The sequence below is a fragment of the Pinus tabuliformis genome, chromosome 8 (assembly GCF_031772625.1).
Source record: "Pinus tabuliformis cultivar Carrire ecotype Pingquan chromosome 8, CPIR1, whole genome shotgun sequence".
Classification (NCBI taxonomy): domain Eukaryota; kingdom Viridiplantae; phylum Streptophyta; class Pinopsida; order Pinales; family Pinaceae; genus Pinus; species Pinus tabuliformis.
Genome location: NC_142294.1, coordinates 583,786,935 through 583,810,636, shown reverse-complemented (window position 1 = coordinate 583,810,636; position 23,702 = coordinate 583,786,935). Strand labels below are relative to the sequence as shown.

Below are 23,702 nucleotides of genomic sequence, written 5' to 3'. Positions count from 1 at the left end.
TTTTGAGTATATCCTAAATTTTTTTATATTATGTATTAGGGTGCCAAATATATGTGTCATCAAAGGAGGGGACCCACTATTCCATCATCTCATATCACATTTAAGAGAAGGGATGGCATGTCTATCCCACCCCAAGCAATCACACATTTTAACCATCATATATTCCCTTCATATTGAGATGATAGCTTGTATTCTTTCTACGACCTCCCAACCTAGTAATTTTGGCTCCACATTCTTCTGTAGCACTTGTGACATTCACCCTCCATAGGTGGGATATTTCCCCCATGATGTTGTTTTTGTGGAGACCTTACCTACCTGTAATGCCGCTATCTTTCCTTGCAATACATGTGGCTCATCTCTGCTATAGGAGAAACATTTCTCCCATGATGTTAGTTCTATGAGAATTCACCTTCACGATAGTATTCACTCCTACAAAACCGACCTTTAATACATATACCTGGTTTTGACCTCTCATGCATGGAGCAAGGGGATAATATCTTAGGAGTGACCTTTGGGATATCAACAATGGTGAAACACACAAAATAAAACCATTGTAGGAGGCGAGTAGAAAGGATTCAACCTTTAGATGAAGCATTTCCAAGCCTAGTGGTCTAGTAATTGTGGGATAATTTGTTCTTTTTCCAATCTCTACAACATTTCCATTTTTCTAGTCTTTGCGTGGTGGAATTTGGGTCATGGTTTACAAAGTTTCTTAGTGGTATGTACTATCATTAGTGTGCCGAGGATTTTTTGGATGGTGGACCCTGCCTGGAGCTCTTCTTTGTTTTCTTATCCTCTATCACAACTTCTTAAGCTATGATCTATACCTTTTTGGAAGTTTAGTGTTAATTTTATGTTATCACTCTTAGGAATCCTATAACCTTTTTTCATTAACGTTTTTGTTAACTGGGGGTATTCCTTAATCTATTCTCTCTTATCTCTAAGTACCATTCCTCTACCATGGATGTGTTGTCCCCATGGGTCTTTAGGTAGAGGCCATTAGGGTTAGTCTGGGGGTCGATCACACGCTCTAGACGTTGCGACCATATTCCATTCTTCCACCGCTTTATATATCCAAGAGGATTTTTTCCAACATGAAGCCTTGACTACAAATGACCACCATAGAAACTTTGATTTGAAAATTGAAGACGAAGTAGTCAACTGGGTTCCTTACCTTGGGCATACCAAGGGACAATAGAGTAAATATTTTTATTCCATTACCCTTCACTCGAAAAGGAAGATGAAGGAAAACTTTAAGGTTGGAAATTTATCTTAAATTTTAAAAGCATTAGAGAATCTCACTAGTCCATAATATGGAATATCTAAATGTTTGATGACAATTTTTTAATAATATTTAAATATATAAACAAATTTATAGACTCTATATATAATTTTCATTATTTTTTAGTGTAAAAAAGTTTTATACTAAAAATTTTGGGCGAATAAATTTTAGAAAAGAACACACACACACAGATATATCTATCTATATATATATATATATATATTGAATTTAGAGAATATTTTTTGGAAAACCATGGAAAATTAACCTACTTGCAAATATTAGCGCCTAAAATTTTCCCAAATGAAGATGCTCCTAGGCAAGGTCCTAAAGGATAAGTGCAAGGACCACAACGATACCATCTATGGCCTGAAAGAAATTCAACGAGTCCAATGTAATCAATGCTCTTGTCTTGTCATCATGTATACTTGCTTGGCCCATATAGAGAGATATCTATAGTGTGGCCTTAAGCCTCTACCTCCAGCAGGTATAAGTACCCAAGATTTGACCCTAGTAACCTCGTCAGATACTTGATGTTTCATCCAACCTCTTGCCTTAATATTTTCCACATACTAGAACAATTGATTTAAATAGTTATGTAAGTAGTAGTAGATAGTATTTGAATTTTGATATATTTAGAAATTTGTTAGTTGTTAGTTATTTTTCCCCTTGTGGAAACCTGCGATTGGTCTCAATCTAAACAATTATCTCTCATTTTTTATGACATTATTTTGAGAAAATATAAATATTATATAAAATTATTTGTCTTAAGTTAAAAAAATAATAATAAATGAAAAAATAAGGTAACGGTCTAGGACAATATATTTGAGAGAACATCTAGCCTCTTAGAAATTACTAGCAATTTATTTCAAGTAATATTGTTCATTGAATAATGATGATAAATCAATATATGAATGTCACTGGTAACTCTCCCCACTATTAATTTGATATCCAAATTATCATATTTTTCCCTACTATTTAACAAGTGCAGCAATATAAATTAAATAGCTAGTAAACACTCATAGGTGTCAATTCATAACACGTGTTGTGCGGAAGCTTAGTCCCTCCCACTCAATTTATAAATTATGCTCTTGGAAAAATTGCATAAAAAATCATAACCTACATTGTTGAATGCTAAATTAATAGCGATCAAAACACAAATTAAATCCTACAATCTTGTCTTGACAAGAACTAATTAATTGAGATGTCAAGTGGATAAGTTAATTGGTTTCTACATAAGTGTTGCAGAAACGTAAAGGATGATGGGAAGTACCTCATGGTAAATTATATTTATTACATCTCATTCCTATGCAACTATTCAAATATTTGTATTTTCTTCTTTTTAAATCAGAATTTTGAATTCTAAATTTATATGCAATTCTATGCATAGATGACAACAAATACATCAGGAAGTACATAACTATATCTTCAAAAAAACCCCAAGCCTTCTTATCTAGAAAAACTTCAATTTTTCCACATAAACTCTAAATTTGACAAAACAAGCAGGGCTTTGTAGGTATATACTTTACAAAACTCACACAACATAAAAAAAAGATTACATCTCTTACTGCAATTGATTGATAATGAAGTCCTTGATTGAGAAGGTCAAATTTGGCCATTTATTTTAAAATCTCTCAATCTTAATATACACCCTTCATTAGAAAATTTGACCTCATCTTTATTGAAATCACTTATAACATGAACATATCTGTTGAAGAAACCCATTTGAGTCATCTCCTTATTCTTTTGATAAGGCTTCTATTTTTTTTTTCCCTTGGAGTGGAGCCCTTCAACAAATGTTGAATAAGAAGGATTGAGACTCCTAAAAACAATGGAAGAATTTAATCTTTTTTGGCTAATTGAATCTCTGCATAGAGGGTATAAGCTTCATCTTCACTATTTGTAATGGACAATATTCCCCATGAATACTCTGCAACTTTAACTTCCTTGGGGACATAGAGCACCCCTACCCTTCCTTCCATCCCAAGACTTACCTAAATTATGGTGTGAAGTAAATAATCCTAAATATGTTATTTAGATGAGTAGAAGATCTTTTCAAGGATTTTTCTATTGGATGGTTCTCCCGCAAAGCTTAATAATAAAAAATTACCACACAAATATGTAGAAATCATATACAAACATTGCAACAATACCTATATATTATGGCATACAATCTCTGAGATAATTATCCACATGGCATTAGATTGTGCAAAAGATGCAATAATACCTTCAAGTAATGGTCCAATTAAAGGTTTAAAAATTGGTTTTTTAAATGATATTGAAAAGTAGATATTTATTTTCAAAAGTTAAACATTATAAGTTGAATTGGTCAATGCTAAACTAATATTGGTCAAAAAGAAAATTATTCTTAGAGTCTTGCATGGACCAATGTCCATCAAGGCACTTCCTTCATGATAGATATCACACTACCAAAATTAAAAAAGAATCATAACTTAATTTTAGTTATTATTATTGTTATTATTATTAAAAGAATTAATATATGAGTTAAACATTTATATCTCAAAAAAAATTGTAACAAAATTCTTAATCATCTACATTTACCCCCAATTATCCATGGATATTCTTAACTTATCATGGTTGTTGAATATAAAATGTCCAAAAACCCCTAATTCATTTCATCTAAGACACATTCATATCAATTTTTTTAAATTAATCAATTTAATTAAAATTGTACAAAATATATAAGTACTTGTGAGATAAATTTCAACGTTTGATCGGTGAGTATTGATATCATAGAAAATTATACAAGTTAGGCTACTCTCAAAGAAACAATATGTATAGGTGTACAAATTAACATTGTAAGAATCATGAAGAACAAAAAATCATAGGATTTTGCAGGCTAAAAAAAAATTAAAACCATGCAAGGACGCCAAACAAATTTTGCACAAATCCCCACAGATGTATCTTTGATAGTTTCATGGATCTAACAAAGTGATAACTTAGCAGTCTGTGGACAACACCACATTGAATGAGCCAAATTTATTTAACAACACGTGACTCAACAACCTATTTTCAAGACATATCAAACCTAAATGGGAGTTATGGAGTCTCCAAAGGATTCCTCACGTCTCCTACCCATCTTAATTTCATTAATGGAGCAAGGAGAGCCATTGATTGACCTTGAGCCTATAAATATCAAACAAATTAGAGCCAAGAAGAAGGAGAAATTGGAGCAAGGTTATGCTACCAAAGTTGCTAGTGAAATCAACATCATTTGCATTGAGAGAATTCACAATTAGAGGATGTTCTTTGGCTTCTTTGAGAGAGAGTGTTTTGCATTAGATTAAAGGAAGAGAACATCCTTTGCGAGAGCCATTTCTCACCAAAGATCCCTTAAGTTCCTCTATATAACTATTATTTCATATTCGTACAAGAACTAATAAAGAGGATTTGTTTCCTATTCTCTTGAGTTTTAGTTTGGTTGAGTTCTTCTTCATTGTCTTCTATGCCTCGTGCTTTTTTTCTCACTTAGTGATATCGCTTGCGCCTTTATGTTTTATTTCTAACCAATCTAATTTTTTGTGGGCTGTTTTGTAGGTTGCAACCAACCTCCAAAAAATACTTGGATTTCGTACATCTTTCTTTCAAATCCACAACCACAACTACCATTAAAAATATTCTAAAATATTTTATGCATATTAAATCTTTCTTATCTTCTTTATAATATCAATAATTAAATTAAAATTAAAAAAGTTATTTCAACATAAAAGCCCTTATGAACCTAAATATTAAAAAAAATATTTAAAATATATATAATTATAGTAAACATTAAAAACAAAAGCTTTCAAATTATCCGAAAACTCATGAAAACTAATATGAGAGACATTAACTTTGTATATCTATAATATAAGGTTCACAAACTTAACATGTCTATATATGAAAAGTACAAACTCACTCCACCTATGTTTATATGAAAGGAGAAAATCTTAACCGAATCAATTTTGAATTGTAAGACCGATTTTTCATAGTGTTAAAATATTATGTATTAAAAATAGTTTTTATATTTAAGTTTGTATTATGAATTGTACTAGTAATGAATACTTCATTACTTGTTTGTGCATTGTGTTATGGGTTATAACTATAGTTAAATGTTTTTTATTATAATCATTTGCAAATTTTATTATATGTATTTGATAGAAATTATTATTTTAATAATATTTTTTTAATATTTTTATTTTTTATTATACCTATTAAATATAAATTATTATTTTAATAATATTTTTTTAATATTAGTTTATTTAACATTTTTAGTTTTTATTACACCTATTAAATATATTTTTTATTTTGAAAAAAATTAAAATTAATTATACTCTAATTTAAAATTATTTATTTAAACTTAACCGTGGTTTTTTAATTAAAAACACTAATGGTTTAAAACTTATAAATATTAAGAAAAGAGAAAATACATATACATAGTCATAGATTATTCCAGTGGTGTAGCTTTCTTCCAAAATTAATAATAAACCAATATATAATTGATAACTATAGCCATCCATATTTACGCCGTAAGGCGTTTCCATTTGAAATCAACTTTGCTTTTGGGTTACGTGTACATGTCTTAGCCTTTGATTTTAAATGTTAGACGATGAAAATGATCTTGACCATCCAATTGATCAGACTGGTATACAATGCGACCCCGCGGGTATACGATGCAACCCAGCAGATGGATGCTTTCCCTCTTTCCCTCGCTGGACGCTGCGCTGCTTCCACTTCCAGGGGACGCTAGCTGCTTCCACTTCCAGGTGCTTCTCGGTGTGGAGGCATTGCACTTGCCCTCGCTGTACATATCTTCCAGGTCGAATTTTACAAGCACACAAATTCCGTGGACTCACAGAAGATGAAGCCGAAGCTGAAAATTCAAGATTCTAGCAACAATACCAAAGGTTCAACAATATCGTGTAAGACAGCCACAATTTCTGAGCAAAACAATGAAGGAATTGGCCATTTTGAAACCAGGGAACATTGCCCAACAGAAGATTCTCGAGGATGGCACCCTCTTTCCCATGGTTCTGCTGCCTCCAGATGAAAACCCCTCAATTGGGTCCCTTGTCAACGCCATCCAACAGAACAGGGAATGGATTCACAATCAACTGAATCGCGCTGGAGCGTTGCTGTTTAGAGGGTTTCCAGTGAGAAGTGCATCCGATTTCAACACAGTTGTTGAAGCATTTGGATGGGAAGAACAGCCATATCTGGGCTTAGCTTCAAGGACCAGGGTTGAAGGAAGGGTTTACACAGCAAACGAAGCTCCAGGAACATTGCCCAACAGAAGATTCTCGAGGATGGCACCCTCTTTCCCATGGTTCTGCTGCCTCCAGATGAAAACCCCTCAATTGGGTCCCTTGTCAACGCCATCCAACATAACAGGGAATGGATTCACAATCAACTGAATCACGCTGGAGCGTTGCTGTTTAGAGGGTTTCCAGTGAGAAGTGCATCCGATTTCAACACAGTTGTTGAAGCATTTGGATGGGAAGAACAACCATATCTGGGCTTAGCTTCAAGGACCAGGGTTGAAGGAAGGGTTTACACAGCAAACGAAGCTCCAGGAACATTGCCCAACAGAAGATTCTCGAGGATGGCACCCTCTTCCCCATGGTTCTGCTACCTCCAGATGAAAACCCCTCAATTGGGTCCCTTGTCAACGCCATCCAACAGAACAGGGAATGGATTCACAATCAACTGAATCGCGCTGGAGCGTTGATGTTTAGAGGGTTTCCAGTGAGAAGTGCATCCGATTTCAACACAGTTGTTGAAGCATTTGGATGGGAAGAACAGCCATATCTGGGCTTAGCTTCAAGGCCCAGAGTTGAAGGAAGGGTTTACACAGCAAACGAAGCTCCTCTGGATCAGCACATCAAATTCCATCATCAGATGGCTATGGTAAGCCGATCCTCTAAGCATTCCAGACTACAGTTTCCTTTTCTTCTTTCTTTCTCTTCAAACTTATTCCTATTAGGTTTTTTTTTTCTTGACCATCAATGTTCTGGGTATTTTTTTTGCTGTGCAGTTTCCTGTGTTTCCAAGCAAAATATTGTTCTTCTGTGAGATTGCACCTCCGGAGGGAGGGCAGACAGCAATCCTGTTGAGCCATAAGCTCACCCAACGAATGGAACAGAGGTACCCAGAACTTGTAAAAATTATGGAGCAGGGGTTGATCTATTCTTACAGCATTCCTCAGGAAGACGATCCTCAATCCTTTTTTAAAGGGCTGGCAATCCCGTTACCAAACCAGCAACAAGCAGGAAGCAGAAAATAGGTAAGAATAAAATGACAAGTTACATGTAGCATCTATCCATTTTCATTTTTATCTTTTAACTCAGATTTAAAGATGGGAAAATTCTTGATTTTCATAGATAAGGAGTGGAGAAATAAAAAATCTGTGTTACTTTTTTTTAGCTATTTAAACTTGAGATAAATTTATATTTTTGGGTGAAGATGAGGCTGTAATATTTTTTCACACATTTATAGATCACTTCTACCCAGGAACAGTTCAGATTTAAAATGCAATTACCATTTTCAATAATCAAATTGTTCTGAAATAAATTGAAATTGATGATCATGTGGTAAGGTTGTTGCTTCCAGGCTTATAAAGTCAGGTGTTCCAGTGTCCAAAATAACTTGGGCAGATGATGGCACAATGTTTTTTGAATTGGGACCTATTGTTTCTATAAAACCTGTTGATGGAGATGCAGACAATAGGAAAGCATGGTTCAACCCTTCAACACTTCCAGAGATAGTCCCAATGCTTGCAGATGGTTCCCTCTTTCCTGATGAGGCAGTTGAATCATACCTCCAGATAATTAAAGAAGAGTGTGTGGACATCACCTGGGAAGTTGGTGATGTTCTGGTGCTGGACAATATGGAACAGAGGTACCCAGAACTTGTAAAAATTATGGAGCAGGGGTTGATCTATTCTTACAGCATTCCTCAGGAAGACGATCCTCAATCCTTTTTAAAGGGCTGGCAATCCCGTTACCAAACCAGCAACAAGCAGGAAGCAAAAAATAGGTAAGAATAAAATGACAAGTTACATGTAGCATCTATCCATTTTCATTTTTATCTTTTAACTCAGATTTAAAGATGGGAAAATTCTTGATTTTCATAGATAAGGAGTGGAGAAAAAGAAATCTGTGTTACTTTTTTTTAGCTATTTAAACTTGAGATAAATTTATATTTTTGGGTGAAGATGAGGCTGTAATATTTTTTCACACATTTATAGATCACTTCTACCCAGGAACAGTTCAGATTTAAAATGCAATTACCATTTTCAATAATCAAATTGTTCTGAAATAAATTGAAATTGATGATCATGTGGTAAGGTTGTTGCCTCCAGGCTTATAAAGTCAGGTGTTCCAGTGTCCAAAATAACTTGGGCAGATGATGGCACAATGTTTTTTGAATTGGGACCTATTGTTTCTATAAAACCTGTTGATGGAGATGCAGACAATAGGAAAGCATGGTTCAACCCTTCAGCACTTCCAGAGATAGTCCCAATGCTTGCAGATGGTTCCCTCTTTCCTGATGAGGCAATTGAATCATACCTCCAGATAACTAAAGAAGAGTGTGTGGACATCACCTGGGAAGTTGGTGATGTTCTGGTGCTGGACAATCGCTTTGTGCAGCATGCGAGAAGGCCTTCAACCCCACCTAGAAGGCTACTCGTTGCCTTCTGCAAATAGTATGGGTGTTGTTGGATCAACTGTCAAGCATTTGCTGTAGTATTTCTTTCCATTATTAAGCATTGATGTTGTTGGCAAATAATCTGAGAGGTTAACCTCTTACTGCCCGTACTGGAAATATGCAAATAGATCTTTCAGGGTTTATTCCTGAAAAATTTGTACTTGGGCTTAAAACCAAAGGTCGTTTAATAATCGTTTGCCAAAGAGTTTTTACAAATGCTCTGGACGGGGCAGTTAGCCCTTCCAGATTAGAATAGAAAGGTTACAATGGAGCCATTGATATATTGGTTATATAAGTTTGTGATATAAGTGATGTCCTACATATATGCTAGGTTATTTTTGCTAGATTATTTTCTTAATTACGCCGTAAGGCGTTTCCATTTGAAATCAACTTTGCTTTTGGGTTACGTGTACATGTCTTAGCCTTTGATTTTAAATGTTAGACGATGAAAATGATCTTAACCATCCAAAGTATCAGTAACTTTGTTATGATAGGGTTTCATGTTTGGATATATAATTTATGGTCTGTGTCTCAAGCATAATGTCACTATAGAAAATTTGGTTTTCTAGCCTTTTAGTGACCTTTGTATTTGAACTGTGTTCTTGACATGTGATACACTGATATATGCCATATTGGTCTACAAAGGGGTTGGAGAGGAGTGTTTTAAAGCAACAGGTTTCAAATTATAAAAAAATTCAGTTCAGTTGTCAAGCGATCATTCTGATTAGGCCTCCTTTACTTCTGGTGGCATTGCGCCTACCTGAATGGACTTGAAGGCAATGCCTTGGACACTGAGTCATGTTAACATGCTTGTCTGTGGTGCATTCTTTGGTATCATTCTTAGATATGGTGCAGGGAAAGATGTTGAAATGCCTTGTCCCATAATCTTTCTCCAAGTTTCATCATGTAGTTAATGTATTTTTGTGTAATTAATTAACGCTGTGCATCAACGAGTGTATTAACTCAAGTTGTTTTATCTTTTCATTTACGTAAGTGTACCTACCCTTTCTCCGTGGATGTGATTTGTAGATTCAGCATTGTTCTTCTCAGAGTAACAAACGTCTCTGTGAGATTTTGAGCCAAAGGTTTCTTGTGGCTCATTTTGAATAAGTTAAAGATAGGGGTAGAGAAATGGAAGGAGGGCCTTGGTTGTCTGATGCAGCCTGTGTCTTTCTAACTCCTTGGGTCTTGGAATTCAATCCAACATTCATGACAATCTTATCAGTGCATGTCTAGGTCAGACTTCCAGATTTCACATTGAATCCTGAAAAGAATTGGTCATAGAAAAGAAAAAATTGTCAAGTTTTTTAATATGTTTATCAATTTCACAAAAGGAAGAAGATGGATTTTTTCTGGGATCAAGAGTGTGTAGAATTGGATCTAAGTAAAGGATGGTCACATAGGGTCATCCATGGATATGATAGAATGGGGTGATCTTTTCTTTTCCTTTTTTTTTACCATGGTGAATTGGTAACTGTTGGAATACTTTTGGTAAGTTCCAGGGTGACTGCCAGGATGATTGCAAGAGTAAGAGTATATCCAACAACCTACAAGCTAGATATACCAAAAACTTATGACTTAGTTAAAGCTGACTCCCCAGATGTCCTAACCACACTGGAATGGAATCTATTCAAGGAGCCGCATTACAATAAGCCAAACATATCTCTTAAAATTGAATCCAGATAAATAGAAAAATAAACAATGTTCCACCAAGACTCCGGGACGGGGAGACGCGGGTGCGGGGAGATGCACAAGGGGGACGTGTGGGAGTACCCTTAAATTTTAGGGAAATTTAGGGGGGACAGGGGCACGTCGAGGTATATAATTTTTTTAATATATATATATATATATATATATATTTCAAATTCATATTCAATAATGAAAGCATAAATACAATGAGACATACACAATTGAATTAAGTAATGAAATACATTGATCCATACTCATCATCCTTACTAATACATGCATGATTCATCCATAGACCATGAGATTCAATAATGAAATTCTCTGATACATATTCATCATTCATTATTCACCATTCTAGAATCTACATTGATTTAAAAGTTAAATTCATCATTCATCACTCTAGATTCTAAATTGATCAGACTGGTATACAATGCGACCCCGTGGGTATACGATGCAACCCAGCAGATGGATGCTTGCCCTCGCTGGACGCTGCGCTGCTTCCACTTCCAGGTGACGCTAGGCTGCTTCCACTTCCAGGTGCTTCTCGGTGTGGAGACCTTGCACTTGCCCTCGTTGTACATATCTTCCAGGTCGAATTTTACAAGCACACAAATTCTGTGGACTCACAAAAGATGAAGCCGAAGCTGAAAATTCAAGATTCTAGCAACAATACCAAAGGTTCAACAATATCGTGTAAGACAGCCACAATTTCTGAGCAAACACTCTAGGATTCTCTACATTATCCTGGTGAGAGATCTCGAGAAAACACAAGAGGACAGGACTTGTGATGACCATGTAAGATACTTTCATAAAACCAAGAAAAGTTGATCTCGCGGCTCATAGATCAAAGTAGACAAACCCAAAAATAGTTACTTCCAATTCTTATTGTTTTCTTCTGAAATTTACTTCTGATTCCACACTTGGAGAGATCATTTTACAGTTATGAGTAATGACAAATAGAAGCAAGAAATATTTTGCTAAATTTTACATGTTCTATAAGTGTTTCTCCTTTAGCATGGTGAACTTCAGTAAATCCATACAATTCTGATAACAATGCAACAGGTGCAAACATTATTTAAATGTTATGGAACAACATGTTGAGCAGTTTTTGTGACATATTTTAGGCCCCAGTGCATTCAACAAAGCAGTGAGGGTGCAACGGTGGTTATGTTATAGTTCCGCAATATTGGATTATTTAGAGAGCACATGCATGTGCCAACCTCAGTTTATTAATTGATATTTCCAACAATGCAGACGATGGTTATGTGTTACATGTATACCTATCTGAAGAGTTTCAATCATAGTAGAACAAAGATGAAACAGACCTATAATTTATCGATATGTTATGTTAATACAAAGCCAGAGATGATTGTGTTACAATTCAGAATGGAATGTTCTTCAATATTCATGTTCCAAATGTGTATGATTGAATGTATCGTCTGCTTACTCCAAACATAATATTAGATTTTCTATCTTTTGGCAGTGTTAACATAATTCCTATGTAATGGCAGTGTTACAATGTCGACAACAGAACAATATGCATTACACCTAAGTCTGGAACCAAGGTCGATAACATAGCAATATGCATTACACCTAAGTCTGGAACCAATGTCGATAACATAGCAATATGCATTACACCTAAGTCTGGAATGTTACAATGGATGGTCTGGATCATTATGTCTTTCAAAATTATTAAATTTTTTATTTCACCTGGCACTTTTACATAGTTTGTACAAGTATAACGGATGCCATAGTAGAGGTGTGCGCTGCAAATAAGCATTCATTTTATTGCATCTAGGACAGAGAAATCATCTTGAAGGGGCTATAATGGATTAAATGATTCAAATAAATTCCAATGAGATTGAATTCAGGATGTTATAATAAAGGAGGACAATGCATCACATACCAGGCAAGGTTGAAGGTGGTAGTTAAATTGCAACTTCAAACTCTGGTTCTTGATTTCCAAGTTAAATCTAGAATGTAAATACAATGAACCTGCACATATGATTTGTGATTTACTCGGAGGTAGGTATCATGAGAGCCACAAGGCAAGGGAGGGAGTTAGTTTCTCAGACTGACCAGTAAAATTAAGGGGCCACAACGGTCTTAACGTATTTGGAATTAATTATGTTTCATGTTTTGTCGGCCAGCAAATTTTTTCTTCCAACCCATGACAAGGTTGTAATGCGTGTAAAAGCGAGAAGTGATTTTTAAATCGAGGGCAGAATTCGTTGAATTCCAATGTAAAGTATACAACTGATTTCCAAATCCTACATGTATGATTTCCTTGCAGATTGATATTTCCCATGAAGGGATGAATTTGATGTTCTATTTGAGATATTTGTTGCTCTGTCCATGTGTACTGACAACAAAATGGGTGGATCGAAGTGTGTCGCGTACTAGACGATCTCTAATACATGGAAAGTGTGTTGATTATGAAATAAGGACTCCCTATGACCTGTGCCATTTTTTTGACAAATTTTCGTGGATAGAGAGATATGAATGGAGGGAGGGAGAGTAGTTGATTGTTCTTCTTGTGCGGCTCAGAGTTTTGTATGAGCGTAGTTACTATGTTTCCAACCTCTAGATGCAGGTCACTTTGTCTTGGGTTATGACTGTGTTACTATAATTTACCAAGTATGTCCAAAGAGATATAGGTGGTAGGCACTTCCTCCAATAACCTATGATCGAGCTCTGACTAGAGGGAAAGTAATTTTGGGTGTCGCATCAGCAGTCATGCAAGGAAAGCTTTATGTCATTGGCGGTGCTCTATTTTGTAAAGAAGCAATAAGGGATGTGTGGATGCATGATCCAAGGAAGAATAAGTGGACAAAGATGGCATCCATGTCAACTCCTCATTTTAGTTGCCTCATAGGAGTAATTGACAACAAACAATATGTAGTTGGAGGGTCTGGTATGTGCCATCTCACAGGTTATTCCCTCCTTTGCTTCTAAGTTTATGATCCCATTACAAACGCATGAAGGCATGAAATAAGTGCACGAGGTGCCATTGCTAGCAATATTTATAGTCATCTTAAACATGTAGTAGTGGTAGATGGGAATTTATGTGTAACAGGACCACACAGAATTTGAGGTCGTATGAATGGGGGCATGTACATTCTCATTACAAATACATGGTTTGAAATAAAGCCAGATTACATGAAGCATGGGGAATCCAAACACCATTATGGATGGAAAGATCTATATGATTGATTTTAATGGTTATAAACAATATGTTCATAGATGCACATAACTCCAAGAACGACCTAGAAATACGAGTTATGGTCGGAAAAAATATTTTTACGCCGTAAGGCGTTTCTATTTGAAATCAACTTTGCTTTTGGGTTACGTGTACATGTCTGAGCCTTTGATTTAAATGTTAGACGATGAAAATGATCTTACCCATCCAATTGATCAGACTGGTATACAATGCGACCCCGCGGGTATACGATGCAACCCAGCAGATCGATGCTTGCCCTCGCTGGACGCTGCGCTGCTTCCACTTCCAGGTGACGCTACGCTGCTTCCACTTCTAGGTGCTTCTCCGTGTGGAGACCTTGCACTTGCCCTCGCTATACATATCTTCCAGGTCGAATTTTACAAGCACACAAATTCCGTGGACTCACAGAAGATGAAGCCAAAGTTGAAAATTCAAGATTCTGGCATGGAAATTATTGGATTTACAGTAGGTCGCAAAGAGATGTGAAACATATAGCCAAAACCCATAAAGGCAATGCAAAGCACTAAAAGTTTAAAAGTTGCAAGAGCAAGTCATGGAGAGCCGTAGGGCTAACCCAACTACAAAAGATCAAAATACCCAAGAAATCCAGAGGGTAACGCATTTGCAAAAGGGCCAAAGAGCTGCAAGACCAGGTTGTGAATACCCTTCGACGTGGCCCTGCAACTAACGCACTTTTGTGGGAGCGAGAACTGCAACTCATTTGTGTGGGATTTTATTGGGACTACAATAATGACCATTTCACAATATTCTGAAAAAATCCATGTAAAGCAAGAATCGGTTCAAGACAAAGAGTAAAGAGAATTTGTTCGAGAATCGTGAAGAAGGTTTCTATTCGAGAATCATGAAGAAGGTTTCCTTTCATCGTGGTAAACCGGTTAGGGTGTTTTCAAACACACATCTATCAATCTCTGGTTTTCCAAAATCGTATTTTAAGTTCCTTCCGTTTTTTTAGAGGTAACGAGAAGCAAGTTACCAGGTTGATGTAAAACTGTTTTGCGCAAATCTGAATGTATCAGAGCAAGGTTTCAATCTTGGGACCTGTGAGTTATAAGTTCAATTACAAATAGAAACATTCAATGCCTAACTAACCTAATCTCCTTCCCTAGCTAGCCTAACCTACTTAAAACTGGCTTGAACGTGGGCTGTAGGACTGAATGTCCTTCCCAGATCTCCCGCACATCAAACTCCATAATTCTTGTAACCTCCCATGATCAGGCCTCAAATATTCCCGAGCGCACTCAGTACTTCATGCATGCATTTTTCCAAATGGGTGCTCTACTTCCATCAGAAATTTCAGCTGCATATGAGAATTCAAGCTCTCTTGGGTCAGTAAAGGATGCAGATACGAAGAATAATGATGTTGTCTATCAAGTCCATAATTTGGGGGTTTTTATTGCTTACGTGCAGGACGTGTTCGAGGACTTTGCATGCAGCTTGTCTTATCCTACCAATGGAAATGCAAGGTTGGAGAGTTTGGATGCCTGGAACAACTTAAGAATTCCAGAGGTCCAGAAATTTTCTCACTGAACGCACAATATGCATAAAGAAGGATGATTGTAAAGATATGTGTGCATCATCTGTGAGCTTACTAAAGTTCACATGACAGATTCATTCAATTTATTAGTTAACAACGGTGCTGCTGCTGGACAAGTGATATTCCATGTAAGGCATTTTAAGATCTTGTATTTCTACAGTAACTGTTTTTGCATTAATTATTGTTCATTGGAAGACTAATATTTTTGTCATGCGTATCTGAAAAATGCGACATGATCATTCCAGACACATTTTCACATTAGTCCAGAAGCATGCATGATAAACTTTGGAGGTCTGAGGTAAATACACAAATGCATCTTGTCTTTAATGCTCACGAGTAAGCTCATACATTTAAAGACCTCGATAAAAGGCATTAGAATAAGATATAAGAGAGGAGTGACGTCTTTTAATCTACCCTATTGCAATGGGGGTATACTTGTTTCAATCAAAAAAGAGTTAAACAAGATGCCAAGATGCTTGAGGCCATGAAGTTCCCCCTCGATAACCCCTGGAAGTATGATCGTAAGTATATATTGGCTTAGTTAAAGGGAAACGAGCAGCCAGGGGCAGCATCAACTTCAGAGTTATTACATATAATGAACAAGACACCTAGGTGCTTTGATTTTTTATGCTTTTTACATAGATTTTAAATAAAAAGAGTAAATCTCTGTTGTATACATTTTCAAAGAGATGCAGTGTATTTGTGTTTTTTTTACACAACTTTTTTAATTACATGAAAGTGAAAGGAGATTTACAATATTGCACTTATTAGATATTAAATAAATTTTCTCATTGAACACACAATATGCATAAACGAGCTTACTGAAGTTCACATGACAGATTCATTCAATTTATTAGTTAACAATGGTGCTGCCGCTGGACAAGTGATATTCCATGTAAGGCATTTTAAGATCTTGTATTTCTACATTAAATGTTTTTGCATTAATTATTAGCACATTCAGTACTTCATGTATGCATCTTGCCAAATGGGTGCTCTAATTCCATTAGAAATTTCAGTTGTATATGAGAATTCAGGCTCTCTTGGGTCGGTATGGGATGCAAATACAAAGAATAATGATGTTGTCTATCAAGTCCAGAATTTGGGGGTTTTGAATGCTCATGTGTAGGACGTGTTCGAGGACTCTACATGCAGCTTGTCTTCTCCTACCAGTGGAGATGCGAGGTTGGAGGGTTTGGATGCCTAGAACAACTTAAGAATTCCAGAGGTCCGAAAATTTTCTCATTGAACACAAAACATGCATAAAGAAGATGATTGTAAAGATCTTGTATTTCTACAGTAACTGATTTTGCATTAATTATTAGCGCATTTAGTACTTCATGCATGCATCTTGCCAAATGGGTGCTCTATTTCCATCAGAAATTTCAGCTGCATATGAGAATCCAGGCTCTTTTGGGTCAGTATGGGATGCAGATACAAAGGATAATGATGTTGTCTGTCAAGTCCAGAATTTGGGGGTTTTGAATGCTCACGTGCAGGACGTGTTCGAGGACTCTGCATGCAGCTTGTCTTCTCCTACCAATGGAGATGCGAGGTTGGAGGGTTTGGATGCCTGGAACAACTTAAAAATTCTAGAGGTCCGAAAATTTTCTCATTGAACGCACAATACGCATAAAGAAGATGATTATAAAGATATGCGTGCATCATCTGTGAGCTTACTGAAGTTCACATGACAGATTCATTCAATTTATTAGTTAACAATGGTTTTGCTGCTGGACAAGTGATATTCCATGTAAGGCATTTTAAGATCTTGTATTTCTACAGTAATTGCTTTTGCATTAATTATTATTCATTGGAAGACTAATATTTTTGTCATGTGTATCTGAAAAATGCGACATGATCATTCCAGAGACATTTTCACATTATTCCCAGAAGCATGCATGATAAACTTTGGAGGTCTTCCTAGAAACATGCATGATAAACTTTGGAGATCTGAGGTAAGTACACAAATGCATCTTGTCTTTAATGGTCACGAGTAAGCTCATACATTTGAAGACCTCAATAGAAGGCATTAGAATAAGATATAAGAGAGTAGTGACGTCTTTTAATCTACCCTATTGCAATGGGGGTATACTTGTTTCAATAAAAAAAGAGTTAAACAAGATGCCAAGATGCTTGAGGCCATGAAGTTCCCCCTAGATAACGCCTGGAAGTATGATCGTAAGTATATAATGGCTTAGTTAAAGGGAAACAAGTAGCCAGGGGTAGCATAACTTCATAGTTATTGCATGTAATGAACTTGACACCTGGGTGCTTTGATTTTTGATGCTTCTTACATAGATTTTAAATAAAGAGTGTAAATATATGTTGTATTCAAATAGATGCAGTGTATTTGTGTTTTTTTACACAACTTTTTTAATTACATGAAAGTGAAAGGAGATTTACAATATTTCACTTATTAGATATTAAATAAATTTTCTCATTGAACACACAATATGCATAAAGAATATGATTGTAAAGATATGCGTGCATCATCTGTGAGCTTACTGAAGTTCACATGATAGATTCATTCAATTTATTAGTTAACAACGGTGCTGCTGCTGGACAAGTGATATTCCATGTAAGGCATTTTAATATCTTGTATTTCTACAGTAACTGTATTTGCATTAATTGTTAGCGCATTCAGTACTTCATGCATGCATCTTGCCAAATGGGTTCTCTACTTCCATTAGAAATTTCAACTCCATATGATAATTCAGGCTCTCTTCGGTCGGTATGGCATGCAGATACAAAGAATAATGATGTTGTCTATCAAGTCCAGAATTTGGGGGTTTTGAATGCTCACGTGCAGGACGTGTTCAAGGACTCTGCATGCAGCTTGTCTTCTCCTACCAATGGAGATGCGAGGTTTGAGGGTTTGGATGCCTGGAACAACTTAAGAATTTCAGAGGTCCAGAAATTTTCTCATTGAACGCACAATATGCATAAAGAAGATGATTTTAAAGATATTGTATTTCTACAATAACTATTTTTGCATTAATTATTAGCACATTCAGTACTTCATGCATGCATCTTGCCAAATGGGTTCTCTACTTCCATCAGAAATTTCAGCTGCATATGAGAATTCAGGCTCTCTTGGGTCGGTATGGGATGCAGATACAAAGAATAATGATGTTGTCTATCAAGTCCAGAATTTGGGGGTTTTGAATGCTCACGTGCAGGACGTGTTCGAGGACTCTACATGCAACTTGTCTTCTCCTACCAATGGAGATGCGAGGTTGGAGGGTTTGAGAATTCCAGAGGTCCGGGAATTTTCTCATTGAATGCACAAAATGCATAAATAAGATGATTGTAAAGATATGCGTGCATCATCTGTGAGATTACTGAAGTTCACATGACATATTCATTCAATTTATTAGTTAACAACGATGTTGCTGCTGGAAAAGTGATATTCCATGTAAGGCATTTTAAGATCTTGTATTTCTACAGTAACTGTTTCTACATTAATTATTAATTCATTGGAAGACTAATATTTTTGTCATGTGTATCTGAAAAATGCGACATGATCATTCCAGACACATTTTCACATTATTCCCAGAAGCATGTATGAAAAACTTTGGAGGTTTGAGGTAAGTACACAAATTCATCTTGGCTTTAATGGTCATGAGTAAGCTCATACATTTGAAGACCTTGATAGAAGGCATTAAAATAAGATATAAGAGAGGAGTGATGTCTTTTAATATACCCTATTGCAATGGGGGTATGCTTTTTTCAGTAAAAAAAGAGCTAAACAAGCTGCCAAGATGCTTGAGGCCATGAAATTCTCCCTAGATAACCCCTGGAGGTATGATCGTAAGTTTATAGTGGTTTAACTAAAGGGAAACAAGCAGCCAGGGGCAACATCAACTTCAGAGTTATTCCATATAATGAACAGGACACCTGGGTGCTTTTATTTTTTATGCTTCTTACATAGACTTTAAATAAAAAGAGTAAATCTCTGTGGTATACATTTTCAAATAGGTGCAGTGTATTTGTGTTTTTTTGTACACAACTTTTTTAATTACAAGAAAGTGAAAGGAGATTTACAATATTGCACTTATTAGATATTAAATAAATTTTCTTATTGAACACACAATATGCATAAAGAAGATGATTGTAAAGATATGCGTGCATCATCTGCGAGCTTATCGAAGTTCACATGACAGATTCACTCAATTTATTAGTTAACAACAGTGTTGTTGCTAGACAAGTGATATTCAATGTAAGGCATTTTAAGATCTTGTATTTCTACAGTAACTGTTTTTGCATTAATTATTATTCATTGGAAGACTAATATTTTTGTCATGTATATCTGAAAAAGTGCGACCTGATCATTCTAGACACATTTTCACATTATTCCCAGAAGCATGCATGATAAACTTTGGAAGTCTGAGGTAAGTACACATATGCATCTTGGCTTTAATGGTCACGAGTAAGCTCAAGCCTCATACATTTGAAGACCTTGATAGAAGGCATTATAATAAGATGTAAGAGAGTGGCGTCTTTCAATCTTCCCTATTGCAATGGGGGGTATGCTTTTTTCAATCAAAAAAGAGCTAAACAAGCTGCCAAGATCCTTGAGGCCATGAAGTCCCCCGTAGATAACTCCTGGAAGTATGATCATAAGTTTATAATGGTTTAGCTAAAGGGAAACAAGCAGCCAGGGGCAACATAAACTTCAGAGTTATTGCATGTAATGAACATGACGCCTGGGTGCTTTGATTTTTGATGCTTCTTACATAGATTTTAAATAAAAAGAGTAAATCTTTGTTGTATACATTTTCAAAGAGATGCAGTGTATTTGTGTTTTTTTTACACAACCTTTTTTAATTACAAGAAAGTGAAAGGAGATTTACAATATTGCACATATTAGATATTAAATAAAATTTCCCATTGAACACACAATATGCATAAAGAAGATGATTGTAAAGATATGTGTACATCATCTACGAGCTTACTAAAGTTCACATGACATATTCATTCAATTTATGAGTTAACAACGATGCTGTTGCTGGACAAGTGATATTCCATGTAAGGCATTTTAAGATCTTGTATTTCTACAACAATTGTTTTTGCATTAATTATTATTCATTGGAAGAATAATATTTTTGTCATGTGTATCTGAAAAATGCGACATGATCGTTTGAGACACATTTTCACATTATTCCTAGAAGCATACATGATAAACTTTGGAGGTCTGAGGTAAGGACACAAATGCATCTTGGCTTTAATGGTCACGAGTAAGCTCATACATTTGAAGGCCTTGATAGAAGGCATTAGAATAAGATACAAGAGAGGAGTGACGTCTTTTCTAAGTGATTAGATTTAGATATTGTTTGGAAGGGTAATATTTCAGGAAAATCTCAAACAATATTTCCTTGATCCCTCTTGATTCGTAAATATGTATTGTTGTTGCAATAAATTTTCATCATTTGTTGTTGAATGGTGAATAATGAAGCACACTTTCAGAAAAAGTCTAGACTAACATAGCTTTGATTGAATAATTCACAGTTAAATTTACTTTCAGAGGTGAAGGGAATAAAAGTTGGCTGGCATTACTTACAAAGAAAACAATAGAATCTTGGGAAAAAATGATGGTCTTGTTATTAAAGTTGGTTTATCTCTGGTTATTATCCCTGAAATATTCTTGTATATTTTACAGAATGTTTGTTGGAGATACCTCTATTTGAATCGAAAGACCTCTCTTCTTGCAGAATGTATTCGGGGAACATTATCAGCTCTGCAAACTGCATAATTTGGGCCATTCTAAGAGAATCCAAATTCTTGTTCAGCTGCATATGGTTGTCTAATTGATGTTATTAGACTTTGATTCTACAGGTTCATGTAATTTTCAAACATGTAAGCTGAACAATAAGCTATGTTTTGAAAGATTCAACTTTTGCCATGGTGGTGAAGTCATACTAACATATTTACAACAATTCTTTATGGAGTCCAACTTATAAGTGCCAATACCTTTACTCTTTCCTTTAGGCCGTGTCCTTACAAAGGTCTTGAATAAGGAATGTAAACTAGAACAATATTATATGATTTTTTTGTTATTTCCAATTATTTCTCTAATTTCAACACAATTTGATATCGTAGTCTACGGGTTGCTTCAATTAATCTGCGGACATTCATTTATAGACATTGGTAAAGTATCCATTAGTTGATTTTGAAATTTGAAATACACCCATGACACTGGTAATGCCTCCTTCACGATCATAATTTTTTTAAACTACTGGTTGATTTTTATTAGATCTGGATAGTGTCATTGTAACACTGAACTTGAGAGTTGTGAAATAACTTTACATGGCTATAAAAGAGAGAGGAATGGTCTAGAAGCTTCTTTGCAGAGAGTTGGTCAAGAAAAAACAAATTTGGAGGACCACCTTAGCTCACTGAAATAAACATTGAGAAATTCAGATACTGGTGTGGATACGCTGAAACGTTGTCAAGATGAGCTAGAGAGAACAGTTTCATCCCTCGAGTTCACATTGGAGGACAAGCTTACTTAATTATCAGCCTTTTCTGAGATAAATCAGGCTTATGATACTCTGCCTGATCCACAAAAGAGAAAAGCATATGATAATCTGCACCTCATACCCAAGTTTGACATTTCCAGGGTTGCTTTTGGTTATGTATTAGAGACGAATAAGACCTTTCAAGCTCGTACATTCTAGAGAAGGCCAAGGACCACGATCTGTGGTGAAAATTTTCAGGCTGCTTGAATTTACTTTTGTAATTTGCTCCCTATTTATGTATGGTGTGATGCTTGGACCCATGCCCTCTTGTTTAATATATGTTATTATGTATATAGTTCTTTATGATGGGCTGACCTTGTACTTAGTTTTGGTGGGATATTTGTCTAGAGCATTCTTACTTCTATCATAGTAGTCAATATGGTCACTAATCACATGCACATCATTGGATAATGGAGATCATCACAATGCAGCTTGCTGCAAGAATGCTTGGAACATTGAAGAAGCCATCAGATTTTTTGTGCCTCTTTCCATCTGTCCCTTCCCTCAACAATGGCTTACAACATCTATGGTATTTTATACAAAATTTTATGCAAGAACAAGATATCCATGCCTAACAATCAACTTGACTTATCATGACTTTAATCTTTATATAAAAAAACATAGATAGATAGATACATTGATTTTGATTAGAATTGTAACTTGTTTCCAAAATTGATTTTTATACAATATCTATCATATGTTTATTGTAAATATTATCTAGCACCATTCATAAGTTGTTTCCAAAGAAAGTACCTTCATCATTCTCATTTGTGTCCTCATACACTCATACAGTGATCACAAGCCTATTTCCCAGGTCTTTATATTGTTATTTGTCATGGTAATAAATGTTGATTGAATGATCTTGAACATTGTAAATATATAATTTTGAAACATTGTAATGATGTGTAGAGATTGCATTGATTTTACAAGACACTTCAAGCTACTAGTTCCTTTTCTATTGCCTTACGGCGTGTTCTTTGCAACATATGGTGCAAATGCTAGTATTAATATGATATCTAAATCATAATAATTGCCACTATTTCAATACTTCTTTCTAAAAAAATTAAAAAATAAAACGGATATTAAACATTATACCTAATTTGATTTCACATATTTGGCATTCTAATTGGAATTCTCTAAAGATGATGATATACATTTCCTTTTTAAATTAGGTAGGCTTTGAGGTCCTCCAAAGATGATGAAAACTAATCGCACGTCGATTTTAGGCGTGATTGATTGAGATCGATCTGAGGTGATTGAGATCATCAGGCGATGCTAAATTAATACTGGTAAATATGAAAATCTATTATTAGAGCCATGTTTTCTAAGGTGTAATAGAGATCAAAACCTTATTTCATGATCTCTCATGCACTAGGAATATAAAAAACAAAAAAAAAACATAATTAAATTATAACTTCATTCAAATTATTATGATTATTAATTATAAAAAAATCAATATATAAGTTAAATGTAGCAAAATTCTTAGCCATCAAGATTTACCTCATTTATTTATGGAGATTCTTAATCTATAAATAGGATTTGTTACAATACCACATGACCCAATAACCATAGATCATTTCGTATGCAAGTTCTTCATATCAATTTTTTTAATTATTCAATTTCTAAAAGGGTAGAAAGAAATTAACTACTTTTGCTATAAATTTCAACCTTTAATAATATTGATATGCAAGTTAAATAATACCATCCACTCAATAAGATTAATGGTTAAATTAATACTTT

At 35.2% G+C, this 23,702-nt stretch overlaps 1 protein-coding gene across 1 annotated transcript; it reads left to right on the top strand.

Moving 5' to 3' along the window:
• The first annotated feature begins 5,958 nt into the window (after positions 1 to 5,958).
• On the top strand, positions 5,959 to 9,242 carry LOC149236807 (clavaminate synthase-like protein At3g21360). The gene is made up of 5 exons (XM_089372507.1): positions 5,959 to 6,322; positions 6,909 to 7,183; positions 7,311 to 7,420; positions 8,174 to 8,311; positions 8,637 to 9,242. The coding sequence occupies exons 1-5, from the start codon at positions 6,229 to 6,231 to the stop codon at positions 8,980 to 8,982; spliced, it is 963 nt and encodes a 320-aa protein (XP_089228633.1). The 5' UTR covers positions 5,959 to 6,228; the 3' UTR covers positions 8,983 to 9,242.
• The last annotated feature ends 14,460 nt before the right edge of the window (positions 9,243 to 23,702 follow it).

Bases quoted from the DNA above. Each gene is read 5' to 3' on its own strand.
- LOC149236807 (XM_089372507.1), top strand. From the start codon at position 6,229: ATGAAGGAATTGGCCATTTTGAAACCAGGGAACATTGCCCAACAGAAG. The intron at 6,323-6,908 runs ATGAAAACCCCT...TGGTTCTGCTAC, and splicing joins CATGGTTCTGCTGCCTCCAG to CTCCAGATGAAAACCCCTCA. The intron at 8,312-8,636 runs GTAAGAATAAAA...TGTTGCCTCCAG, and splicing joins AAGCAGGAAGCAAAAAATAG to GCTTATAAAGTCAGGTGTTC.